Genomic DNA, 10,397 nt, shown 5'->3' on the forward strand with positions numbered 1-10,397 from the left:
GTAATTTCATGCTACATCTATTGCTTATTTTAAAAAGCAGTATGCAGAAGAGTCAACTACTTCAGAAAATTTTGATAATTCACAGCCAATAACCTGTCTAACACATGAAAACCAGAATACAACACATGAAAACCAGAATACAAGACTATTCGGTGAGATTACACACAAATCTCCAAAACACGTGTGGTCTCCAATTGATCAAACAAATCATCCACAATACCAGTAATGGGTGATAATTCAAGTAAATTCCAATGCCAGGGAAAATGAAATCAAGTAATTTAAAATTAAAAAAAAAAAAAGCATTGTAATTCCATTTGTGGATGGTACACAAATAATCTGTCCCTAGAGAACGTAGACTTTAAAAATAAAATTAAAAAAAATCCGGATCTCAAAAAGACCATAATAGCATTAAGTAAAAACTTGCATAGCATCTAGTCACTGGAACTCCACCGCAACCTATTTTCCACGGCACAATTCATCCATATTCTTGTACAAAGGAAGAGAGAGACTATTGGAAATCCTCACGAATTTCAGCAAAAATTTGACAACCAAAATTACGCAGAGCTCGTGTTCTCCGATTTATCAGTCTCCATTGGTTCTCCGGCCTCCGGCGGGGCCTGATTGTTCCCACTGTCCCCTGCATTCTGATTAGGACTGGCATTGGCATTGGCATTGGCATTCTCCGGTGGTTGCTGCTGTTCGCCACCCTGAGGTGGGGGAGTTGCTGGTGCTTCTGGTGTTGCTGGCTTTGCCGGTCTGGGTTTAGTCATTATTGGCTTACAGAACCTATCAACGCAAATAAAAAACATCAGTCATCAAAATCATAAACAAGATCAATCAATGGAACAAGGATCAGAGAAGGGGCTAAAAAAACGTAGAAATCTGGTAAATTAGCAAGAATTTGGGCGAGTACCTATCAACGGCCTCAGCTTTCTTTCTTATTTCAGCTGACAGCAGCACAGGGGTTGCATATTTTGGAAGAATGTCCTGCTGCTGCTGCTTCTCCCGAAGCCAGTTCTCAGCCTCTACACATTCATTTAGGACCTAGAAACAAAGAAAATGAGAAACAATGTCGGATGTTGAAACCAATGAAACCAAGCAGAAAAAGTTTTAAACCCATTACCTTCTGTTTCTCCTCAAGTTCGATGTGATCAAACTTGGGATCACTTGACATTGCAGCTTCTCTGTAACTATTTATACAGTAGATGAGTTGATCAATTACTGCACCCCTCTCCGTGTATTCTCTGTATCGTTCTTCAACCGGATCTCCTTGCTGCAAACAAATAAATCGACATCAAAATTTCAGAAACTGAAACTATCAAGACAATACTTAAAATATCCATCAGATTTGTGTGTGCATGAAAAACACGGACAAAAGGCTGAAAGAATTTTCTTACCTTCTTAAGTTCATCGAGTTTGGCAATGTATACACCTTTGGTTTCATCTTCACCATCCTCGTATAACCAATCTTCCACCTCCTGAAGTTTAGCAGTAAAAGCTTCCTTCTCCGAGTCGGTGACAAACTCTTGGTATTTGTCATTAAGCTGAATTCATGGCAATATATTAGCTTGAGCATCAATCACTTTGACGTTAATAAGGAAAATAAAATAAATGCTCACCTTGTTTCTCATGTCATAAACATAAGCCTCCACAGCATTTTTCTTGTCCTTTGTTTCCTCCATCACTCGATCTTGCAAAGCCATTTCAAACTCCTTCTCTACAGCCTTCTGGACATCCACAGGTGCCAGTGCTCCATAAACCACCTCTGCCACGGGAATGGTAGTTTTCTTTACTTTCTTCTTTGGAGCCTCAACCTACAACATTACAATCAGAGTCATCAAATTATATACTATGGATAAAAAGAAATTGATCTAGACATGGATATTTAATTAATTCTTTGGCAGTCTATGTAACAAATTTTGAGAGGACCAAAAATTGAGTTAATCTTAGATATTTAACATCAGATAATAATAGGACTTTCAGGACAGTCTATATACCTTGTTATCAGTCTCCATCTGAACAGGCTTGTCTCCTGCCTCCGGAACACCATTTTCACCTGCGGCATCAGCACCTGTGGTTGCATTGGCATCTGTTGTTGCCTTGGCATCTTGCATATTAACATCATTATCAGTCGAGCTAGGAGGTGCAGGAGCCTCAGCAGCAGCAGCTTCATCAGTTTCCATCTTGGTATCTTCTCCAGCTGATTCTTTGGAAACTGGAATCTCAATCTCTTCCTCCTCAATGAGCTAAACTCAACAAAACAAAACCAGGTAAAAAAACATATAATGAACATATATGTTTCTTGGTACACCAGAGACATTATGTACGGCAAAACAGAAAAGCATCCTCTAGGCCTAAATATACTTACAGTTGCAGACTCAACAGATACAATTCCATGTAGATTCAGTCGCACTCTAACTTTAATTTTAGCCTTTTCAACTTTGGTAGATTGAAATGGGCCAATCTGCACATATCAAAAGGTCAAATGAATGCCAAGGAAAAAGAAAATACAATAATAAATAAAGAGATCATGATAGACTAACTTACAGTATATGTGCTGATCTTAGCAGGTATTTGCAACTCACTGACATCGTCATATTGTACTTCAACAGTAAAGGTCCCTGGCCTATAAAATGTCAAAGCCTTGATACTTGGTATAGGATTTCCCTTGGGGAAAACAATAGTGCTTTGCTTACTATCTGGTCCACTATCTTGTGCATCTGGACCAGAACCTTTCCACGAAAGAGAGATTGAGAAAGGAAAGCTTTCATTGACCTTCACATTATGAAATAAAGAGCAACGTTATATCCAATGTGAGCCAAAGTATGTGAACAAAACAAAGCTTGAAAGTCATAATCTGTCAAACATTTTAAACTAAGCCATTAAACAGAAGCATGCAATTTAAGCACATTACAAATTCTGAATTTAATAACCCAGTGAGAGAAAGTTTACCTGGAACTCTCTTACTTTAAATGTTGGACTAAGAATTGCACACTGCAATGCACATCCCCTGGCTACACATTCACTAGCATTCATTGTCCTTCTAGGATCCTTTTTGAAAAAGTCTGTTAAGATTTTGTTTATGGCTGGTACTCTAGAACCGGAACCAACTATCTCGACCATGTGTATATTCTCAACTGTAAGTCCTGCTTCTGCAAGTGCCTTCTCCAAAGGTCTCTTCACACGTTCCAAAATTGGAATACTTAGTTGCTCAAACTCCTCACGTTTGATAAAGCCCCTGACATCCTTCTCATCCATTAAGCACTCGATATTCAGAGGTGCTTCTGGATTTGCACTAAGTACCTTCTTGAGCTTCTCACATGCAGCCCTCAGCCTTAATGAAGCTCTTGCATTCTGTAAAACATCAATTTTATATTCCTCTTTAAATTTGGCAGCAAAGTGATGGAAGAGAACTTCGTCAAAATCCCTACCCCCTAAAGACCTGTCATATGAATGAGCCAACACTTTCAGCTGCCCTTTTTTAAAACCAGCAATGCAGACTTGCATGCTAGCATGCCCAACATCAACAAATGCAACATTCAGTGTATCATTTTCAGGAAGATCTGTTTTGTAAATTCCATAGGCCAAAGCAGTTGCTGTTGTTTCATGAAGCAGACGAAGTGGATGCAAACCAGCAATAGTAGCAGCATCCATGACTGCCCTCCTTTGAAGATCAGTAAAATAAACTGGAATACCAATGCAACAATCAACTACAGCTGCATTTAGGTTTTTCTCGGCAATCTCTTTAAGATTTGACAACACCATTGCCATGACTTGGGTAGGCGTAAATGCCTTAGATTCACCCAAGTATCGTGCATGGATTAATGGAAACCCATCAGGCCCTTCAGTAACTGTGAAGGGCAATGACTTCAGATCTCGTTGCAGTTCAGGATCCGAGAATTGTCTGCCTATTAACCGCTTTATCTGTGAGATTGAATTCTTAGGGTTCATCATCGTAGATGCAGCCCCAGCTGTCCCAATGAACCGTTGTTTGTCACCAAAGCATACAACTGCAGGAGTTTCACGCTTGGACTCATCATTGAGCACAACATCAATCCCCCTCTGCCTTGCAACAGCAACAATGCAGCTCTCATTACCAAAATCAAAACCAACCACGCTCATCTTTGGATAATCTCCCACACGAGAAGAATATCTGGAAAACAAAAAAGGTGTCAATTTCACATCTTATGGATAAATATTTCAAGAAAGTAAAGCACTAAAAATGACTAGCTACCATATATGGAAGCATCAATAGCAAGCAGCTCACGCATCAAAATAATATAAGAGAAGCTATTGTACATAGCAGTAATTAGATAAATTCAACAGCGATAATACATAATCAAATACAAATGATTAGTTCATAGTTTCATACATAGAAAATAATCTCTGAATCATCAGATCACATCCCAATCTATTCCATAAAAATGCGATTTAACTTAAACTTAATCACACACTAATCATCATACAATGCTAAGTAACCAATCACACCAACACTGCTGCAAAATCTCAACATAAGAACGGCCAAAAAATAGTGTTAAGCCAGTATAATAATCAAGAACAAAGAGATGCAAAAACATAAGAGCACCAGCTAACAGATCTATCGGGAAAAAAGATTGAAAAGGTAGCTAAATCCAAAGAAAAAAAAGAAGAAGAACTAGGTTTACCCGTCAAATCGATCGAGGAGGAAGAAGAGACGGCAGAGAGAAGGGAGGAAGGGTTTTTGTGTTGGGGTTTCTGGAACAATCTGAAACCTTTGTTCAGCAACAACAACGTATTAACAAGACTGGCAAATGAAACGCTTAATAAAGGGCAACTTAAGACCCCGAGTATTTTGCTTTTGGGGCTGTTGTGGAATTTTTGAACTTTACTTCTAAATTTCTGTTAGAACCTTTTAATTAAGAAATTTCAAATTTTGAACTGGTGATGACATTTTTATGAATTTTGATTTTTTTTATTTTAACTTTTAAATAAAAGAATCAAAAAGTGTGTTGGATTGGTCATGGACTCATGGAGACGTCTGGAGGATACTGCCTTCTTCTAGAAACATCCACGACCACCCACCCACTGGGATCTCTCTCGTAAGCCGAATCTTATGCGAGTCAACAAGGCTCAAGACTCATCATCAACATTTTAGATTTTTCTCACATGTTTTTTTTTATTTTTTGGCATATTAGTTGGGCTTCTTTTGGGCCTTCAATTTGATATGCAAGTTTGGGGTAATTTTGGGCTTCTGTTTTTACAGCTTTTCCATGACTTCTATTAAAAATATAATTAGCATTTCAATCTTTAGGTTGGCTAGGTTTGTGGTTGGACGTTTTGTTCAACAATCAATGTTATCAAATACTTCAATACCTTTTTGTCATTTCATTAAAATTCAATAATATTTTATTTGATTTTTTTTTTAAAATAATGTATTACTTTTGTTCTTAAGACTTAAATTTAATTGGTAAAATTTTATTTTTCTGAGTAACTTATGGAAGTTACGGTAATACTTGTATTTAATAAAATTAAAATAAAAATATCTTTTAATAAGTATAAACATTACAATTATATTAGGTAAAATATTTTTTAAAAATAAAATAATTATAATAAATATATCTATAACAAAGAATATTTTTTTAGTTCTAGAATTTTATATAATATAAATAATAAAAAATTATTCCATAAACTCATATTGAGAGATTGAAAATAAAATATATATATATATACCTAAATATTTGTTATGTGTAATTGAATAATGAACCTCATAAAATACTATTATCGTTTAATATGACTAATAAACATAAAATATTATTCAATTTTAGTAAGAAAAGTATAGAAACCAAATATATTTGTAAAGAGAGCAATACTGCAATAGAATAAATTAATTAACATCACTTGAAAAAAAAGTCATGAAAAACAATAAACAAATTCTCAATTGCAAAATGTGATCTCTTCCATATTATTATTGTTTTAACACTAATTTCATATTTATCTTGTATTTTGATTAAACGTATAATTTTGAGAGAGGATTAAATCCTTATTCATTAACTCGAGTATGAAAAAGTAACTGATACATCTTTATATATTTAATTTTTTTTCTACTTACATAAGTTCATTTCTAACGTGTGATGGGCATAACATTTGTGAAGGTTAAGGTAAAAAATTAAAAATATATGAGAACTCCAAATTATAAAAAGTGTGTGCAGAAAAATAAATTAAATTTGGTGTTAATAATTAATATGGGTAATTTTAGATATTTATTATTATATAGGATTTTATTAAAATTTTTAAGTTTAATAAGTATAACTCAATTTTAAAAAATTTTTAAAAGTATTTTTAATTTTTAAAAATTACAAATATAAATACATTATCTTTTTTATTTACTAAATATAAAATGAGGTGTTTGCAAGTATTTCAAAAAAAAAATATCAAACCAAGTCTTAGAATAATTTGAAGATTCGTTCTAAAAGTTGGGAAAAAATAATACTTTACTCTTATATTTATCTTAAATTAAATAGGACAATAATACATAATTCAATTCTATACACTTTATATTAAATACAATATAAAATTTTAATTTAATATCTATTTTTCAATTTGTGTCTCTTAATTTATAATTTTTATAGTTTTAGTCTTTTTTATAGTCTAAAAAATTAAAAAAATCCACTAAAATCAAAATACTCAAATAATGAAGATATAACAATTGAGAAAGAGATAATTTGTAATAGTAAACTTTAAATGTAAAAATTTATGTATAATTTAAAAATTTTTCACAACGACAATACTCTCAATGATTTTGTTACCATATATTTAAAAATACTAGATATTCGATGAGTTCACTTTTAATCATATTGTATATCAATAGTGTGAGAAAAATTAATTAAGTTCTATTACTCAAGTAACATTGAAAACTGTAAAGTGCTCACAAAAGGTGGTTAGAAAACGATATTGAGAAATTTGAGGGGATAATAGAGTATTTTGGAAGATTTTTTTTATCTTAGGAATGGATAAGAAGGGCTATAAATAAAAAGAAAAATATTATATGTATAATTTTTTTAATAAAATTCAATTAAGTTTTTTTTAAAATCAAAGAACAAAGATAGAGAGACTCGAACCCGCATCTTTTTATGTAAGTATAGAAAGACTATGTCATTTGAATTATAATTCATTAGCAAAATTCAATTAAGTTAAATAATAAAATTTGTATGAATCGATAAATTAGAATAATAAAAATAATGTTTATTTATGTTAGATTAATTTTATTAAATTTAGTTTACAAAAAGATTTATACAAATAGCATTACTCAAATAAAAAAAAAGTGTTTAGTGTAAATTATACAAAAAAATAATATATATATATATATATAAAGTAATTTTTTTCTACTAGTGTGATCTTTTGTTTAGATTTAGAATTCGAATTGAAGATACTAGAAATTATCTATTATAACAAATGACATTATTTTTTGTCTTTAACTACTAAGTTAAAAAATAATGATAAATTAATATAAGAGAAAAGCTTTACATTTATGTAAAAATTACATGGATGGTATCCAAATAACTTTCATTCCACGCCTCACACTCCCATTTGTTTTACATGCGCCTCTTATAACTTATATAACAAATCCTTATTTTGCGTTATCAACATTTCTTAATGTAAACATTTTCATACAACGTAAACCTCTTTCTTCTTCTTCTTCTTCAACCTAATTAAATTCGTTGTTCTTCTCTTTCACGATTTTCTTCTCTGCATTATGAATCTGGATTGATTCAACGCAATTATTTTTGTCATTCTTCTTTTTCATTTTCTTCTTCAATATTCACTTTTGAATTGAAACAATGAATGAATCAACTTCAAATCAGTTGAATGAGTGCGATTTTGATGATTCTTCTCAAACGTATCAATTTGATGAGGTTTGGATTATTGAATCCTGAATCGAATTTAATGGAATGAAATTTCTAATTTTATTTGAAGTGAATTGAATGGACTGAGGTGATCTACATCTGAATGAATTCAACTGAATTGATAATATGTAACTGTGAGTAATTGTGAGTATCAATAATTGTGAGTAACTCTGAGTAAATGTGAGTAACTTTTCGGTTCGGTAAGTACTAAAGAGGTGGTTCATTACTTTCATGTTTTCGGTTCGGTTCGCATAAAGGAGTCTAACAAAAATTATACCAATATGTTCTGTTTTCTTTCCTAAGCACTATATAATTGTTTCACCATAATTAATATTTCGGTTCACCATAACTAAGATTTCGGTTCACCATGAATACTGTATTCGGTTCATCATGAGTACTGTGTTCGATTCATTATGCACTATTCAAAACTCTTCTTCCTCACCTTCTACTGCTTCTTCACCAGAGAGAGAAGGAGAAAAAGACAAAAAAATACAGTAGCAACAACAACAAAAGAATGACAATAGGGTTTCAAGGTTTAGAGTTTTAGGGTTTAGGATTTATGGGTTCAGGGTTCAGTGTACAGGGGTTCAGTGTGTTTCAAACTTTCAGTTCGTCTCGTGTATTAATTTCGGTTCACCGTGTTCATGGTTTAAGGTTTAGAGTTTAGGGGTCTAAGGTTTAGGGTTAAAGGTTCAGGGTTCAGGGTTTTAGGGGTTTAGGGTTTACAGTAAGGTTCAGGGTTTAGGATTTAAGGTTTAGGGTTCAGAGTTCATGTTTAGGGTTTGGGTTCAGGGTTTAGGGTTTAGCGTTCAAGGTTCAGACTTCAGAGTTCAGGATTCAGGGTTTATGGTTTAAGATTTAGGTTTTAGGGTGTAGAATTCAGGGTTTAGGTTTTAGGGTTTTAGGGATTTAGGGGCTATAGGTTCAAGGTTCAGTGTTCAGGGTTCTAGTTTTAGTGTTTAGGGTTCTGGTTTAGTGTTTATGATTTAGGGTTTAGGGGTTCATAATTTTTTGGTAAACAGGAGAGCGATTTGGATTACTATTCTGAAACGAATCAAACTGACAAAGTTTGGATTATTCGATTTTTGCCAATGAGTCATAGCTCACACGGCATTCCACCCCCTCCCCATCTCAAAGGTCTCGGGTTCGAGTCCTACCAGCTGCAACCGAGAAGAAAACATTGGTAAATATGTAAGGAGTGTGTGGGTGTGTATTGTGTACCTATGATTGGGGGTTGTCCAATCCACCGACCAAAAAAAAAAGGATTATTTGATTTTGAATTGAATTGAATGGAATGCAATTGCTAATTTGAATTGAATTAAATGGACGGAAATGGATTATGTTTACAATTGTACTGTGTTTGGTTCACCATGAGTACTGTGTTCGGTTCATTCCGTAGAAAGCTGTTTGAATTTGATTTTATATAATGAATTATGTTTCGTTCACTCAGTACTATACAACTATATTGTTTTCGGTTCACCATAACTAAGATTTCGGTTCACTATGAGTACTGTGTTCAGTTCACCATGAGCATTGTGTTCGATTCACCATGAGTATTGTGTTCGGTTCATTCTGCACTATTCAAAACTCTTCTTCATTACCTTCTATTGCTTCTTCACCAGAGAGAGAAGGAGGAAAAGACAAAAAATACAGCAGCAACAACAACAAAAGAATAACGATAAGGAGAAAACACGTGAAGAAGAAGGAACGCGAAAAAATGAGGAGAAGGAGGAACGCGAAGAAGAAGGCGAAGAAGAAGACGTTTCGATGCTCCGTGCGTAAACGAGCGTGAAAAGAAGAAGAAGAAGCGCGGGAGAAGAAGCGTTGGGCCGTGCATTGGGTGCGCGTATTTTACATTTTATTTAATGGTATTGGATTTTTTTTTGTGTTGACCAATTTGATTACATGGTTACATTGATGTGTAGCATCCCCCTTAATATAATTATCCATATCTTAGAACTCAGCAAATTTTGTTAAAATATGTTTTTTTCAAATAGTCATATGACTTGGACTAAATTCTAAATTAAACTATAAGAAAGTATGACTCAAATTTACTAAAAAATACATATAGTAGTAAATTTTTTAAATTCAAAATTGACCATAGAATACTTTAAACATAATTGAAATTGAGATTTGATCTAGTTTAAATATCTTTATTCCGATTATTTGGTATGATTCTGTTAATATTTAAGTTGTGTACAAAAGTAAAAGAGATCAAGAATAATATTTTATTTAAATAAATTTGTTGACAGTAAAAAGATTAATAAAATAAAAAAATGAAAGTCAGATTACTTTAAATTAAGACTATAAAACTCATATGATATTAATGTTATAAATTTAATGATAATCAAATCGTTATTTTTCTTGTTTTAATAATTTCGTTATTTTAGAGAAATTTTTTTCTCTCATTTGCCACGGCGATTAAATTTTGTGTTGTAAATTTTAATCATAAAAAAATAAATAACGCGGATAATAATACGACGTCGCATGACAAATATCCGATGAAATGGCGGG

General features: G+C 32.8%; 1 protein-coding gene across 1 annotated transcript; it reads right to left on the reverse strand.

The window, feature by feature from the left end:
* Nucleotides 1-171: 171 nt before the first annotated feature.
* Nucleotides 172-5,139, reverse strand: LOC112770917 (heat shock 70 kDa protein 15). The gene is made up of 10 exons (XM_025815399.3): nucleotides 4,665-5,139; nucleotides 2,953-4,153; nucleotides 2,548-2,775; nucleotides 2,369-2,464; nucleotides 1,998-2,246; nucleotides 1,620-1,814; nucleotides 1,398-1,544; nucleotides 1,124-1,273; nucleotides 914-1,044; nucleotides 172-786 (listed from the first exon to the last, which is right to left on the reverse strand). Exons 2-10 carry the CDS (start codon nucleotides 4,120-4,122, stop codon nucleotides 555-557), a joined length of 2,598 nt encoding a protein of 865 aa, XP_025671184.1. The 5' UTR covers nucleotides 4,123-4,153; nucleotides 4,665-5,139; the 3' UTR covers nucleotides 172-554.
* Between the last annotated feature and the right edge of the window lie 5,258 nt (nucleotides 5,140-10,397).

This window comes from Arachis hypogaea, chromosome 18 (assembly GCF_003086295.3).
Source record: "Arachis hypogaea cultivar Tifrunner chromosome 18, arahy.Tifrunner.gnm2.J5K5, whole genome shotgun sequence".
Classification (NCBI taxonomy): domain Eukaryota; kingdom Viridiplantae; phylum Streptophyta; class Magnoliopsida; order Fabales; family Fabaceae; genus Arachis; species Arachis hypogaea.